The sequence below is a fragment of the Tachypleus tridentatus genome, chromosome 10 (genome assembly GCF_004210375.1).
Source record: "Tachypleus tridentatus isolate NWPU-2018 chromosome 10, ASM421037v1, whole genome shotgun sequence".
NCBI lineage: Eukaryota > Metazoa > Arthropoda > Merostomata > Xiphosura > Limulidae > Tachypleus > Tachypleus tridentatus.
This window is the reverse complement of record NC_134834.1, coordinates 47,208,293-47,225,779: the sequence shown is the minus strand read 5'-3', so window position 1 is coordinate 47,225,779 and position 17,487 is coordinate 47,208,293. Positions and strand designations below refer to the sequence as shown.

The following is a 17,487-nucleotide window of genomic DNA, read 5'->3' as shown; positions in this document are numbered from 1 at the left end:
GTTTGTGCAAAATACTAAAATTATCTTTATGCTTACGATTTGGTCGAATACATTATTGCATTTTGGTTAGCTATCAAAAGTTTATAGGACTACAATTTCGAAGAACATAATAAGTCAAGATAACTTTGCTAATGAATACTTTGCTATTCTATACCCACTTATTATCTCAGTTTAATAAAATAAATCATACCAACGCTGACAGTGATGATTGCCCACTTTAAACACCAATCAAAATCTCTTCATCTCTTATTTTACAAAGATCCTTCTTTTCAAGAGCTTTACATGATAAACGTATATTACTTGATAATTTACACAAGTGTATAAAACGATGTACTATTCTCAATATCACGCTGTAATAAATCTGACTGTCTTTTAAAATGTTTCATTATTCATTTATTGAAACGCAAAATAGAGCTTACATAAAAAATAGTATAGAATTTTAGTATTCAGTAAGACCGTCTTTAAAGTACTGGTTTGAAAAAAAGAACCATAACTTGGCCATAGTGCGATTATTACATAAAACATGTTAAGACACTGTATAAGTGATATTTTAGTTTCTCGATATCTGAAATGTTAATTATTTACGTCAAAGGCAATTTCAATCAGCAGAAGGTTTAATTCTGCAAAACATGAAAATAGAATAATATGTTGTATAAGAGAAGGAGAATTAAGAATAGCTACACCAATACATGTGTTATACATTCTTACATTTTTCAGCTGATCAATATCCTTCTGAACGTATAGACGGATTACTGACAAACTAACTTCTACCAGTTTCATTGACAGAGATGTTTTTGATTTTTTTGGTTTGCTGCTTCCTTATAGGAAGGTTGATTGATGTGTTTATCTTTCACCATAATGCTGCTAAATTCATGATACCAACTATCTAAGTGCTTTCATTGGTCAGACAAATTCAGCCAAGCTTACAGGGTCATTTAGACGACTATGGTGAACTTTACAATCATCTAGCAACTTTTTCACTCATGAGGATACGTAAACTAACAACATTGCTTCCCTGTTTACGTATTCTGGTGGTGGAAACTTGCCAGTTAAATACTGTTAGTAGGATCTTTGTCTCTGGTGGTGGAGACTTACCGGTTAGATTCTGTTAGTAGGATCTTTGTCTCTTATGGTGGAGACTCACTGGTTAGGATCTATTAGTAGGATATCTGTCTCTGGTTGTGGAGACTCATCGGTTAGATTCTGTTACTGTGATCTTTGTCTTTAATTCTTCAACTCAATGACAAGAAGGATGAATGCTGGAACGTTGAAACAAACATTCCTTCAAAAGCTCAGCATGTCTTGACTTACGTATCATTACTGACGACGTCTTCTTTTTTCCAGATCTTAGTGTAGTGACACCGATAATAAATTTGTTGTAGATCATTATTAACTGCAGACAGCATGGAAAATGGATAAAGAACTTGGCAAAGTGCATGACTGTATTCCGTATTCAAGACTGTGCTTACCTTTCATAGTACTAGTATATACCTTTCCTCACTTCTTTCTCACTGTAAGGCCTCTCGTAGGAAAAAAGATGTTTTCCAAGTTGTATATAATTAAATTCAAGCAAAGTACTCTTACTCGTTCATACAAGACTTTTTAAACTGAATCCTGTTCAAACTACTAAAATTATCTAAATAACTAACATCGTTCTAAATCTGAACTAAGATGTAATAAATCAGCATTTTTAAATTTAAAAAGAAGATCGAAGTACATAGTTAGCAGATCTAGAGACAAAAGGAATTTATGTCATAATGAAGTTACATAACACAAAGATAGAATAAAATACAATAATCTTCACTAACACTTAAATAGCTTTATAGGAGAACAATATATTATGACAGAATGCACTAAAAATGAAACAGACAATATGATAAGTAATGGAACACAAGATGAACACACTGTAATGACAGTTAAAAACTATAATCAATTGTATCTGAACCAGAGCTACAAACATGTCTGGAGTAATGCTTGAACATTTCTTACAAATGTAGGAAAGGCAACATGCCATCGGTGAATACTAATTCATAAAGTTGTCCAAGTGATTGTGAAGATCGTACTTGATTAATGCAGTCGTAGAGTTTACAGATATGAAAACAAACATTTCACGTGTTCATAACAAGTTTGAATTCATAAAATTGAAAATAAAAACCTTAGATGTATATTTGGCGACATCAAGCACTGAATCTGAGAGAAAAATATTACATATAACAAAGTGTACAGTATTTTTTCATTCGCAATATTGCGATAATAAATTATTAATAACTAAATTAATATATAGTCAAAATAATCAACATAGAACAACTTGTTGATCGAAATTATCTGAAACACCTGGCATTAGATATATATATTTCTTCTTGTGGTCGTGACAGTAGGTTACAAATCAATCAACACCTGCTATACGCTTGACGATCGCTCCCCAGATTACGATTCACCACGCACAATTACGAGCGGCACCGCCGCTGCTTAACACCACTCCATAGAGCACAGCCTCAGGTAAAAGGCAGCTATTAGCAAGGTGATTAAGTCAAGACAGTCTTCTTCACAATGGATAGTGAAGTTGTCTGGAAACTTACCGCATGTCACACATTTTTCTCTAAATTGAAGTATTGTTATTACTACTACCATAGTAATGACATCTATTGTTGGTGTTATGATGGCCATTAATCCACAAGGGCAGATGTAATGTTTGCCCTGCCTACTTGAATGGAGTTCCACGAACAAATGATTGTTATTTTAGATACGAGACATTAAAAGCTAGAATATGAAACTACGAACATTAGACTTTAAATGACCGTGCAGTTTAAGTAATTATAAAATTACCAAATGAAACATTGACATGTCTCTAGGAGTAAAAATGAAAAAGTTTATAGTTTTATAACTAAACAGTATGTTTGGAGTCGCAAATTGGTCATTATTTTACAGTATGTTTGGATTTATTACTTGATCGCAATTTATGTTTGAATTCGATAATCAACTATTTAGTTATGCCGTATTTCGAAACCAACAATTCAATACACAGTACGTTTGAGTCCGCAAGTTGATCGACAAGCACGTAGTATTTTGGATTCGGTTAAGAGCCAATATCTGCGCAGTATATTCGGCGGGAATTGGTATTGGCCATTAAATAAGTCTGCAACACGTTTGGGTTCAGTAACCGACCATTATGTAAACAGTATATTTAGGTTGAGTAATTAATCATTACGTAAATAGTATGTTTAGGTTGAGTAATTAATCATTACGTAAATAGTATGTTTAGGTTGATTACGGCCATTACTTTAATAATATGTTTTGGTTCAATAATATTCCATTATGAGTCTGAAGTTTCTTGAGACATTTCATCTCGCTTTCCAATACCCAACATTAAGATATGCAAAAATTTATCTTTATAGCATCAGCTGAAATTAAGATTTTATATTAAAAAAACAAATTTACCTCATAATTTGTATTGCACAGAAAATAAACTACCTTCACAAATTGCACGTTTCATTAAAAAGTTTTATTTTCCAAGCTGTATAGTTCCAAACATTGTCATTTCACTGGTTTTATAAATACTAAAATGTTGTTGTTTTATCAGTTGTACTTAGATAATAAAATGTTGTTGTTTTATCAGTTGTACTTAGATACTAAAATGCTCTGATTTTAACATTCGTATAAATACTAAAATTTTTGTTTTAAAAGTTTTATAGATAATAAAGTACAGGTTTTACTAGTTGTATAAATATTAAAATATATTTTTTTTACCTGTTGTATATATACTAAAATAGTAAAATGTATGTTTTGCCAATTGTACAGATACTAAAATGTTTTTCTTTTTCCAGATTTATTGTTACAAAAACCGTTTTACTAGTTGTGAAGTTTCCAAAATATATTTGGTTTAATAGTTATATAGAAACTAAAATTTTGTTGTTTTACTACAGTGTAGTTGCATGGATACTGCAAAGTTGCTGTTTTATCATTTTCATAACTACTAAAACATACAAAGTTTTCCAAATTTTACTAATTTCTTTTCTTTTTTCCCCCTTTGTATTTACTCAAGTGCATTTGTCGACAAGTTGCATATTCTTATAATTGGCCATGAAATAAATTTATTTCTTCACTTGGGTCTGTCAAAAAATATGTGTTTCACCAGTAATTTAATTCCTAAAATATGGTTGTTATGCCAATGGAATAGCATCTAATATATTTGTATTTCATCACTTTTACATATTCAAAGATATATTTACTTCGACAGTTGTAGATCTGTGTTTATAAGTCTTCGAGTTTCTAAAATTCATTTCTTTCTCTAGTTGTATATTCTCTAAAATAATACATTTTTATCACCTCTTTTATAATTTATGAAATTTGTTTTAGTTCTTAGTAGTAAAGTTTATAAAGCGTACTTATTTAATTAGCGGTGAACTTTTTCAAAATATTTGTTTAATTACTCGTATACTTTCTAAACGTATATGGTTCAACAATTGCATATTTTGTAAGATTTCTTTAGCTAAACAGTTGTGTAGTTCTTAAAATTTAATTTGATTCACAGCTTTATTTGTCCTCAATTATATATTTACTAAAACGCATTTATAATTAGTTATTTCATAGATTTATTGATATGAAAGTGCATTTCTTTCATTAGTTGTATAGTTCCTAAAAATACATTTGCTTTGTTTAAATATACACAAAATTTAGTTGCTCGACTCAGTATAAAGTTCCTGAGATATATTTATTTCAAGCCGTATATTGTTCTCACATATCCAAATTATTGTTGCTTCACTCATTGTACAGTTACCTTCTAAGATATGTTTCATATCTTGTACCTATGTTTTTTCTTCTTGTATGTACTTTTTTGTTGTTTTTGTTGTTTGTTTTGTTGATAAAATGTAATTGTTTTGACAGTTCTATTAGACTTCAAATATGCTTCTTACAATAGTTACAGTTTGTAAAATGTATTTGCTTCATAACTTGTATTTAACCACATTTAATTACATGACCATACTATAAACAAAATGGAACTAATATTCATATTTTTTCCTCTCTTTTTTTTTTTGCAAAAGAAAACTTTGCCAATAAAACAACCATCCATCTTGAATTCATTAGTTTATAGCTAAACAAAATCTTCTCAGACGTGCTTTCTGACAGTAATGATCTATAGTCTTCAAACTAGCCCGAGGAGATTACAAGAAATCGTCAAGTTAATATTGTGAACATACCCTAGTCACGTGTAAGCCGTTCAGTAAATTATTTAAGCAGTGCCCATCACAAGAGCGTCATGAGATTATACATGTACCTGAAGAAGAAAGTGAGCAAATGCCGTCCCAGTGACGACCTTCCGAAGTGTTATGATAGTCTTTACTGGAATGATCAAAACAGAAGCATGAGATAACGAGAACTGGAAGGGGCAGAAAACCTCATAGCTAGTAAGTGATGGAAAGAATCACTACACGTCTTTCCCTACAAATGTCAAGGGGCTTGTCAATTGGTGTTTTGGTCCAAAGAAAGGTCTCATTTTAAAGAGATAAAACTTATAAAACGAATTTGGCAGCTGGAGTTTAAAAAGACCAAAATGTAAAATAAGTTTAAGATAAACTATATTACGTTGATGTGTGTGTGTGTTTTCTTATAACAAAGCCACATTGGTCTATCTGTTGAATCCACCGAGGAATTACGTTAATAAGTTGGTTATCAAGTTACTGATATTAATTTCCCTCTTTTTTTTTTTTCTGACTCCTTTTATATATTATCCCCGCTACATCAAAATAGACCTAAACTGTCATTCTAATTATAAACATTTATCAGAGAAGCATTCTCCGAACCTTCCTTCATTTCCGCCTGCTGCACCTTTTGACAAGTTTGAAGCATATCCAACTTTGCTTCCCCCACCCCACCCCTCACATTTTGCTTTCAACGCCCGTGCAAAAAAAAACAAAACAACAAAAAACGTCTGAGTAGCAATTACTGTTGCAGAAGGTCCATTTTCTTTTGAAAATCAATAATTATTTTAAATCGAATGAAACTACGAAGTAAATTATTATAATTATATAGCAATAGTGCGTTTAACAATCACAGTTACTAAAAATTTCAGTTGATAGTAAACGTTACAAAATATAATAAAACCAGAAACTTTTTGTCAGAATAATATCTCGATCAACAGAATTTAATTTAGCTTCTCCTTCCAACTTGTTCTTAGTAAAGACTGACGAAAATCATTTCCAACTTGTTTTTTAACTTTATATTTACTTTTGCTTCACAGAAGCATATAGAGAAAGGTTATTAGTTAAATTTTCCGAGCAAAAATCAGATTCTGCTCTGATCCTAACCTAAAACTATACAACTTAAAATTATAATTCAACTTACAATGTATAATAGACAAAATAATAATAGGTAGTTACTTTTGACTGCTCTCCTTTATCTGACTAATCATGACTGATAGCTAGTAATCGGTACGGGGATGAAGGTTGGCAACCGTTCACATCATCAACTCAGGCTCTACACCATTCAAGTCAGACAATAACAACTGTTTGCATTTAGAGTGCAAAAAGGCGTGGTTTTTTAACGTCAGGTATGGTTGATCCAATCATAACGGGAGTCTTTAACATTACCACGCCTGCCAGCTAGAAGCTGAATGAGGCGCAAGTGAATTGGCGTTGTCGATTTAGGTATGACACCGAAGAAGAACGCTGTCGTGTTCTATTCTTTTATTGTTGCTATAGTTTTATTGGACAACTCTAATGCAACTTTGTATTTTCTAAGTCAGTAAACAGTACTGAAACCCTTTCTAGTAAGAAAGATAAAATTGAAGATGAACTTTCATATTTCTAGAAGTATAGTGGCGAATTTAAAACCATGGTGACGGTTAAGTGAACCACAAATATTCTAGCAGCATCGTATGCTTGTTTACTTCTTATAGAAAAGAGACTGGGTGATTAGCGTTAATGGCCATGGATAACAAACCTAGCTCCGAAAATCGTACGGAAATCTCCTCCAGACTACTTACTGCTGGTACCAAGATGGATGCATCTAATACTAAGTCCAAAGTCCGAGAATCTTCTACTCGAGCTATATCGTTTTCTGTGGCATCTTTATTAGCGGACGGCCGAGATAGCATCTCGGATCGTTCCCCAGCTTCGAGTCCTGAAAACATGACTTTTCCGACGGCCACTATCGGGTCCTCTTCGGCTACGATCGACCAGAAAGTTGAGTTAAGCGCGACTAGAGGGTTTACTGTAGACGGCTTGCTTGATCACAACAGGTCATTATCAGGATTTCGGACAATACCGTCCGGTGTTGGCACCAATTCTGTCAGTCTAGTCTCTGATGGTTCTGCGTCTTACTCGTCAGCCTGGGGTTCTCCACTTACAGCAGCTTTTCCTTGGATCCATACTTCTCGGACATTATCTCCTTGCACAAGTAAGTCTTTCTGAAAACTAGCAACTATAGGTTATCACAAGTCATCTCACAAACTTAGAAGCATAACAACTAAAATACAAGCAAGACATCTATAAGAATGCTTATTTGTGTTTAAGATATGTAATAAGCAATCGTGCAGTTTAGTTAGACTGGCATCTCATACATTAAGACACTAATTAAGAATCCAACTTTTATAAAGTGTAGGCAGTAATCTACATAAAGTAAATACTTAGGAAGAGTGCAGTTTTATTGCATTGGTTAAAACATGCTAAGAAAACTCTACAGAATTTTGTATATTAAAAATCAGTGTGTTTCTGTAATATTGACATTTTTGACAAAGACTCCTGTTGATATAGGTTTTATTTTAAGTTCTGTTATGTGAACAGTCACATTTCTGTCACTTCGGTTAAAACCTGTTTTACAGAAAATGTTTTTATTCAGGTATAATAGGATATTGATAACGAATCTAACTCAGTTTACGGACAAGCCAGTTCCTGATGTATTTAAGTATAATTTATAATGCATTTCTTTGTATTTTTTAGATTAGATAAGAGAGTGACTTATAAAAATTGTTTATGTATATTTAGTATAGGGGTACCCCTTTCCCTAGAACAGCGGTAAGTCTACGAATTTACAATGCTAAAATCAGCGGTTCTATTCCCCTCTGTGGGGTCCGCAGATAGTCCGATGTGGCTTTGCTATAAGAAAAAAAAAAAGCACACATATGTTATTAGTGATAAAAATATAAAAAATTATAGGGATATATATATATATGTGTGTGTGCAACTGTTAACTACAAAAATATGAAGGTTCTGTCATATTGATAAATTACACATCTGAAATATCGGTAAGATACCTGGTTTATATATATAATTTATCTATTTGCGCACAAAATACACTTTTAAAAATAAAACATAGTTCTAATATACTGGTATACCACACATTCAAGATTCTGGGTAAGAACCTAGATTGGATTGTGTGGAATATGTTTCCTGACTTGCACTTCAGATACAATATGTGATTCTGCTATAAACACGATTAAGATGTAATTTTGGTTGCCATAGCCATCATGTCTTACTGTTCAATTATTCTTAACTTCCTGTCGTATGGTTGCTAAGTGCGAAGTTGGTATGTGCATGGTAGAAACGTGGTACTTGAAGGCCGCTAAACACGCAAATAGTACTTTCCTCAATGGCTTTATCAGACGTGTCATAGGTAGCAGAGGTAATAATTGGTACCTTGCATGCTTCAGAAGAACTATTTTTACATGAAAACAGGTAATAAGGAAGTTTTCACGGCGTGTTTGGGTATATGCAAGTTAAATAACATTTTAATCCTATCAATAACAATTTCATATTCATATACGATCGATAAGACCTTTGATGTGGAGGTTCTGACAAATTGATGAAATATACATGGATATATGCATAGTCGTTTTATAGATTTGCCATATATTTACCTCATTTATCTGTACTTGAGTTTAGTTTTTGTCGTTATTGAAACAATAAAGCTACAACGTTTAACTTGTTTAGTTGCAGTTAAAAATGATTAAAGTTCAATTTTGTGTATATTTAAAATTTCTAAAATGATCAAAAGTTGATACATTCCGTGCTTAGTTCCTACTAAGTTTCCAAGACGTAAACAATTAAATTTATTTTCTAAGTCAGGAAGTATGCTATTAGTTTATACACTTCAATGTATGAAATTCCATGATTAGCATTCAGATGTAGGAGTCACACGATTAGCTTTTGTCTTCGATTTAGAACTAACACGTTTAACCTTTTCTTCCAATGTAGCGAGATATAAGACAGATTTACATTTTTAATGTAAAAGTGTTTTTCAAGTACCTGATACTGTTAATTTACGAACTAATAACCTATGAGTGAAGAAGTTTTTGGTATGTACGAAGCTCTCAAAATATTCCATTATTTACTTCTACATTTAATCTAAAAACTGAATTATTAACCAGTATACTTTCGGTGAAAAAAAAAACAACACATCATTATTGTGTGCCTTCATTTTAATGAGTTATAGAATTAAATTACCTTTTTGATGAAGAAATGTGAATGAATTGGACGATTTAACACCAACGTCATTAACTCTTACTTTGCTATTTTAATCGAACATAAAAGATTGAACAAACTTGTGTATTAAATCACACATTCTCTCGTTTCTTAGTTAGGTGTTACGTAAAAGTGGAGGAACGACTTCTACATTGAGATTTAGGCACTTTAAACAATTTTAACCTCATAATATGTTAATATAACAATAAAGAAAAAACAACATACAGTTAACTTACATTATTCGTACTAAAATTGCTATCTCGAAAATATATCGTTGTGTCAAAGTATCAATGAATATTAGGGTGCGTCAAAAAACAAAAAGTTGTGACACTCAGTCGCTCGCTTATAATTTGATTCCATTCAATGAAAAAAATATGCTAGCGTAAAAATCAATCCAATACATAAATATTTAGGGGTTGCGCAATGCGCACAAAATAACAACGTGCTTCCGGAACCAAACGAAAAGTTGGCATTAGTGAAAGGCTTTAGACAGAACCCAGATCAGTGACCGAAAAGCCGCGCAAATTTTGCTTCCTTTTGCAGCTCATATTGGACATAATATCGAGGATCTTGCCATTAGCCCAAGTTCCATAAGGAGGAAACGAATTACTAACCGTACTCTTCTAGCAGCTGAATTGAAGGACAGTTTTTCTCCAAACGTTCCTTTGACATTACATTGGGATGGTAAGCTGATGCCTGACTTGGTTGGCAGAGAGAAGATCGAACCTTTGGCAATTTTAGTTTCAGGTGAAGGTGTAGAGAAGATTCTTTCAGTGCCCAAGATTGATAGTGCGATGCAAATTCAGTAGCTTCTGAGATCGGATCAGTTTTAGTAGAATGGAATGTAAAAGACAGAATTAAATCGCTTTGCTTTGACACCACGGCGACCAATACAGGATCCAAATCTGGCGTCTGTCTGAGGATTGAAATGTTACTTGAACGTGAGCTCTTGCACCTTGCCTGTAGACATCACATTTTGGAGATTCTTCTGAGCGCTGTATTCTCTACTCTCGTAATAGAGACATCAAAAAGTCCAGATATTACTTTGTTTTTAAATTTTAGAGCTTGTTGGCCTAAAATTAATAAAACTAAGTACATAACAACAGTAGAAGCAATGCCACTTCGAATACAGCCTTGGAAGGATGATATTATTCAATTTTGTCAGAATCTCCTTCAATCTCATCAACCACGGGACGATTATAAAGAGCTCTTGGAATTAGCTGTCATTTTTCTTGGATCTCTTCCACACGGACGTTCTTCAGTTTCTTTCCGTACTTCTGGTGCTGTACATCGTGCACGATGGATGGCTCGAGCAATATATTCTCTAAAAAATTTGGATGTTTCAAGAGGAGTTTGGTAGACTGCAACCACGGCCTGCTTCATCTCGTGTTTCATTTGACGCACATTTCTGTAGAAAACTTGGCGATTTGTGTGTCTTTATAACTAAACATTACTTGCTCTCATGGTTTACAGCTAAGGATGCTTCCGTGGCAGCTCGAAGGGACCTTACACTACTCAAGGAACTTGCATTGCATGAAAATCATATGATTAAGGAAGTTGGTACAAAGGCAATGAATCGGCATTTATGGTATTCATCTAAGGTTGCAGTTGGGCTTGCGCTCTTTGATGACGGTGTAACGAATAGCGACAAACTCAAGATGGTCTCAAATATGAATAACGTGAAAGGATCTCCTAGGCCAACTCCACGTTTAACAGTTGATGCTGCAAGCAATGCTGTTTCAGAAAACTTCAGATTTTTTTACCTCGGCAACGAAGAAAATTTTCTACCATCTGGATATTAGTAGCGCATTTTTATCATTACCACCGAAAGAGTGGAGCGCCTCCGAATAGTACAAACAAGGAAAGGACAGAGTAAAGAAACTTTTTGTGACAAATGACGCAGCTGAAAGAGGAGTAGCTTTAATTCAACAGTTTACATCAAAGGGCCGCACCAAGAACGAAGATCAATTTCAGTATATGATTCAGATGGCAGAAGAACATCGGCGAACATAATGCGAAGGGGGCAGGCAAGATAAAACTTCAATGAAATAAATTTTTCTTTCAAGTTTTTATGTTTTTGCTAATTGTATAATCAATAAATATTAAATAATTTCTTTAAATAATTTAATTACCATTAACAATGTAATGTACGGTAAATTTAAGGAAAATAGTGAACTTTGCGAGGGATGCGCGACCCCTAAATACTTCGCGATTGAAATGAAACTTTGTCTATGTTCTTTTCTCATGCAGTGGCACAACTGAGCAACTGAGCAAAAAAATTGGGACATTTTAATTTTTATTCTTTATCCGCTGACGCACCCTAATGAATATGGAATAACGTACTTCAACCTTCCTTAAATATTAACAAGCAGTTATTATATCAAAGTAATAAGTTCAATTTTATGACGTATTATTAAAGTTTAAATATTTTTAAAATTACCTTATTCACTTTATTGGTGCTTTTTTCCAACTATTTCTTTATTCTTTCACTATCTTGTGCAATAAATTTTACGTGGCCTAATTGTAAAAAAAATAAATTTCGTATACAATTTTCTTCATTTTACATCGTCTATGTGTAAAGAAAAGCCTTCCGTTTTAATATTTTACTGGTTAAAAATAAGCTTAGATCATGAACTATAAAATAAATTAATTATATTTATGAAAATGTGTCTACACAACTAACGTATTAGACTATGGTCTCGTCAACTTACACCTTCTTTGTACTATGATTTACATGATTTTTTTTCCAGAATCTGAAGAGACTACTAAACTACCGCCTGTGAAGTGCCAGCTACGGAAGCACAAGAGCAACCGTAAGCCTCGAACTCCGTTTACCACCCAACAACTATTAGCCTTGGAGAGAAAGTTTCGGTCTAAACAGTATCTGTCTATCGCTGAGCGAGCCGAGTTCTCCAGCTCTTTGAACCTCACAGAGACTCAGGTGAAAATCTGGTTCCAAAACAGGAGAGCCAAGGAGAAGAGATTAAAGGAAGCCGAATTGGAGAAGCTCAGAATGACTGCCAGACCTCTTTTACCCAACTTTGGTTTCGGGCTGCCGGTGACTGCGACGACGTTCTTTCCTGGGGTTCCTAGAACAGTACCACTAAGTTCCGATGCCGATGGCAGCCGACCTATCCTGTCCCCACTTATGGCTCCTTACCCTATTTATTCTTTCACCCCTACTTCTTCGGCACCACTGGCTATGTGTCCCCATTGAAATGTTCCAAACATAGCGCGCCTTTACAATTGGAATTAAAGAAAAAAAAGAGTTTATCATCAGGCTTGGTGTATAACGACAAGTGTAGGCTAAGGCAAAGATTTTAAAGTCTGATTCATGATGTACTCACCTTGCCTTTAGAGTACATCAGTTCCTACAGCGTTGGTGGCTACTTAGAAGGTCCATTTACTACATAACGCACACTTTGTCTGAGGAGTAATATTTTGTGCTGCGGTTCTGGACAGTGATATAGTAATCAAAGATACTCATTACATATAAGAAAAATGAAAAAAGAGAGTTATTTTAAGTTAATGAAATCAAAGAACATTTCTCTTAGTATGGTAACGCCACTGTAAAATGTATAGGTTTACTGTAAACCATTTGCAAATAGAGTGCACTGCAACTAGAAGATGAAAACTGACATGTAAATATATATAGATATATAAACTGTCCTTCAAAAGACCTTAGCAAGTTTCTTAACCTTTGGGTAAAGACCTTGTTCTCCATATCTTTAGTGATACACAGTATACTGTAAGTAAACTTATAATGTACATATGATATGTGTAACAAAGACAGAGAATGAAATCTTGAAATATGTCACCTCATAATACTCATTGTTTCTCATAATTATCATTTGTAGCTTACGTATCTAGTAGGAATTTTTTAGGTATTTTAAGAGCTTTAAATGCAATTTTGAAATGAAACATGCTTTACCGAGCCTTAATTTATTACCTTTCATAAATACAGGTACCTTTTCGCAATTTTTTTTTTCAAGTTCAAAGAAATATTATTGCAACCTACCTGCTCAATAACGGAGAAGTAGATTTTTGTTCATTTCTAGCTTCAAAACCAATCTCTATTGTACTATCTTACAAACATATTACATAATCTTAGTACAGCTTCAATTGGTCATAATACACACACGCACAGAAATATCAAATTCACCTCCAAATTGATCCGGAACCTTTAAATGTTTAACCACCTTCTTAGATTTTGTAATGGGATTATCCATTTTTGTAAGTAAACGTCCGCAATGTATTGAGCCGAAACTGAACACTCGATAGTACTTTAAAATGTTGATAAGATATTAGATGCTCCGTAAAGACTCATCAAGTATTGCAAATTCCATAGTTGCTGCATACAAAGCACTGCAAAATATCCGCTAATTATTGCTATTATAGTGGGTACTTCACAATGACCCACTGATTATTTTCCTTATACTGTACATTCTACAGAATATTTGGTAGGATATTTCTTTACAAATGGCCCACTAGGTATTGCATTGATGGTAAAAATTATAATACGACCCATTAATTATTGTAATGATAATATACAAATATACAATCTATAGATGATTCACTAATTAGTGCTTTAACAGCAAACATTTTACAGACGATCCAATAATTAGTGATTTAATAGTATACATTCTACAAACCATCGACTAGCAATTGTTTTAACAGTTAACATTTTACAGATGAATATTTAATTATTTTTTTGCTAGTCAACAATAAGTAGATGATAACTAGTTACTGCTTTGACAGTAAACTCTCTATAGGCAAGTAATTATTATTATGACAGTAAAAAAATCTACAAAACAGCCTACATATTGTGACAGTAAAAATTATATAAAAAACCCTTTAAAATATCGCTGTGGCAGTGGTTTCTTCACAAGAAATTCACTTAGTGGTTATTTAATATCACACAATCCACAAGTGACCCACTATGTATTTCTTTGAGAATAAACATTCACCATTGTGTTATTTCGCAATCCAAACACGACGACCAAAATTCTTCTCATGAATATATAAGAACAGATAGACATACAATATATGTTCACTTGATAACTTTCTGATGATTTATAGTTATTATATTAATTATTCACGACTTTCAAAAATGGAACTACTTTGACGATAACTAAGGAAACTAATACAAGATATATATATATATATAGTCTGCCAATACGTAAAGAGACACCTACTTCAGAATGTTTATTAAATAAACAAATGTGGAACCAAAGGATGCAAAAATATCATTTGGTTTAATGAATCTGCCCTTTGCAATATTTATAGCAAAATACAGTTACATATTGTATTTACAAAATCTGAAAACTAAGATTGTGGAATTAAACCCGACTTCTGACAAAGAACTGGGATGAAGGTATTCGCAGAGGTTATTATTTGAGATGCTTTCACGAGAAAGTGTCAAGATGGACTACACATATTCTTGATATAGGGGTCATTTCCGGTGATTGGTCTGACCAATGGACAGTGGTAATGTCAATTTGTGAGTCTTATGTTGCATGAAAACACTGTTTAATCTCTCAGGTATAGACAGAGGTATAAGGCCTTGCTCGACAATTATGAAGCTTTGAATAAGAGTGACCATCCAGGACCATCCAGGCACTTAAATAGCTCCCAAGAACAACAGAAATGCCGCATTACCTTATTGTCGCTTGCAGGCAGTTGGATGAAAGTTATTGGTAGCACAGTCGCCAAATACATGTGTCCACTAGCTAAGAATCTTGCAACTCTTAACTGGTCAAGAAAAATAGTGTCCTAAGATCTAGGAATGTATAATAACAGCTGTAATGTCCACTTCTATCGATGTGTGATATAACCTGGAGTGAGGGATGACTTACATTTAGATGTTGTGCCATTTTAGTCTATGCTATGATAAGGTACCATATATTTACCTGTCCTTTAAGAGTATAGCGGCTGTTTTATTTACTTTTTCACATTTCCTCTCTCAGCACAAAAAGTTATGTTCTGTTGGTTTGGGGCATTTAAACTGTTCAGAAACTCTTGTTTTCCAACTTAACTGGAACTACATTATCACCTTGTTCGCTGTAGACCGCGGTGTTACAAGTGACATGCCGATTTATTGGTGACTTTGACTGTCTTCTCATCGTCAAACTATGCTACAACATGGAACTGTGGATAATGTCCGGAATCCTTTCATTCGTGGCATGGCTGTTTGTATTCTGTTGTCTTTATGGTGGTACACTTGTCATTATACGTCATTATTATCTCCATACGATTTTCTGCAGAGAGGCGTTTAGTATTCTCAGAGTTGTCTTTGTTTATTGGTAGATTATGTATATTGAAACAAAACATTGAACAAAGAAAATTTTCCCGTTTTCGAAGTTAACATGAAAAATATAAACTTCAAATAAGAACGTAATCCGAGGGTCGCTGGTTTGAATTCCCATCACATCAAACATACTCGTTTTTCCAACCATGGGGGCGTCTCAGTGCTATAAGCAATTCCATTATTCGTTGGTAAAAGAGTAGCTCAAGAGTTAGCGATGGGTGATGATGACTAGCTAGCTACCTTCCCTCTAATCTTACACTGCTAAATTAGGGACGGCTAGCGCAGATAGCCCTCATATAGATTTGCATGAAATTCAAAACAAACATGAGTAGCAGCGCAACGATTTTGTTGATTTCTAACAAAGGTGCTCACAGATGCTGCTACTCCTAGGTGTTTTGTTGTTGTTGCTGTTGTGAGAGATGAAAATGGTGGAGGAAAAAAGAAGAACATAGTAAAATAAAAATATAACTAGATTTCTGGTGTTTTGTTATAATTTTTAGCTATACCGAAACTATAGAGGTTGTAGTTAGTAGACAGGGGAACACGACCCTTCTCTCTAAATACAGCTGATAAACTCGTTGAAAATTATAAGAAAGACTACTAAGAGTTAGGCTCAACTCTAAGATACATAGTGGTATCAGGTATACGACTAACCATATAGTTTTGTTTAAACAAAACTGGGGAACAGATAGCTGTATGGGAGTGGTAGCGTACCTACATAAGTTCAGTTATCTGGTTAAAGTTAGTAATGAGGTCTGATTTTCATATGAAAGTATTTTATTTACTGATCCGTAGTTTATATTAAATTACTGAATCAAGGTGGTTCTGGAAAACATTCTCAAATATTCTTACTGTCCATTTCCTTGCTAGATTGTCCATTATACTCTGGACTGCCAGATTCATGTTTGTTAAAGGGTTGAGTGTCATTCTATGATATCCGATACTGACATAACAGAAATAAATTTAAACGTAACAACTATTTGAACTTGTATCGCTCATGACATTTAGGTTTACTCTTGTTATTTCCTAGTACCTTGCGAAAGATTGTTATTGTCAAACTTTAAGGAAGCACTTCTTGACAATTAGAGGTAACTCTCCCAAATAGACTCTAATTGGAGCGCACCATATATCTAAGACATCTTACAATCTAAATTTTGTTGCTAACTTTCAGATTTAGTGATATAATGCCTAATAATAAGATCTAATAATGTAACACATTTGAAGCTTTCAAAGCTATAAACTAAAGAAAGTTTGAAAGAAAGAAGAAACTACTTAAATTCTTAGATCTTATAACAGTATATGTGTGTTCGTCACCATTAGGAATGTGGTGAACAGGAGTAGCGTACTTATACAGGAGTAGTGTACTTATAAAGCTTATGATTTGGTCTTAGTTAACCTTTTTTTCACGAATGAATGACAAACGTATTTTTATAATATTCAACAGTTATACCGTTCCACACTATCTTCTTCACTAAATAATATAGCAGAAAATTTGAAAACTAAGTTTAAAAATCATAAATATAACAAATTATATGAATAATCTATTTCAACTGTACGTGTGTACTTCATAATAACACACATAACTATTAACTGCCTCATTAAAATATTGAATGTGGCCTATGAATTTAATTTATTGATGAAAATGTAACTTGACAGACTACAATAAATCATTACATACACGCTAAACATGTGTGTACTTTTTATACACGTTTCATACTATGT

At 33.4% G+C, this 17,487-nt stretch overlaps 2 protein-coding genes across 2 annotated transcripts in view; one reads left to right on the top strand and one right to left on the bottom strand.

The window, feature by feature from the left end:
- The window catches only part of LOC143229202 (SCAN domain-containing protein 3-like), a 35,995-nt gene extending 29,507 nt beyond the window's left edge, over nt 1-6,488 (bottom strand). Inside the window, exon 1 of the mRNA XM_076461188.1 lies at nt 6,378-6,488. The gene's annotated coding sequence lies outside the window, so the exon portion shown is untranslated. The remainder of the gene's footprint in view (nt 1-6,377) is intronic.
- A 145-nt stretch (nt 6,489-6,633) lies between these two features.
- Nucleotides 6,634-15,978, top strand: LOC143229201 (uncharacterized). Its single transcript, XM_076461187.1, has 2 exons — nt 6,634-7,395; nt 12,209-15,978. Exons 1-2 carry the CDS (start codon nt 6,921-6,923, stop codon nt 12,673-12,675), a joined length of 942 nt encoding a protein of 313 aa, XP_076317302.1. The 5' UTR covers nt 6,634-6,920; the 3' UTR covers nt 12,676-15,978.
- The last annotated feature ends 1,509 nt before the right edge of the window (nt 15,979-17,487 follow it).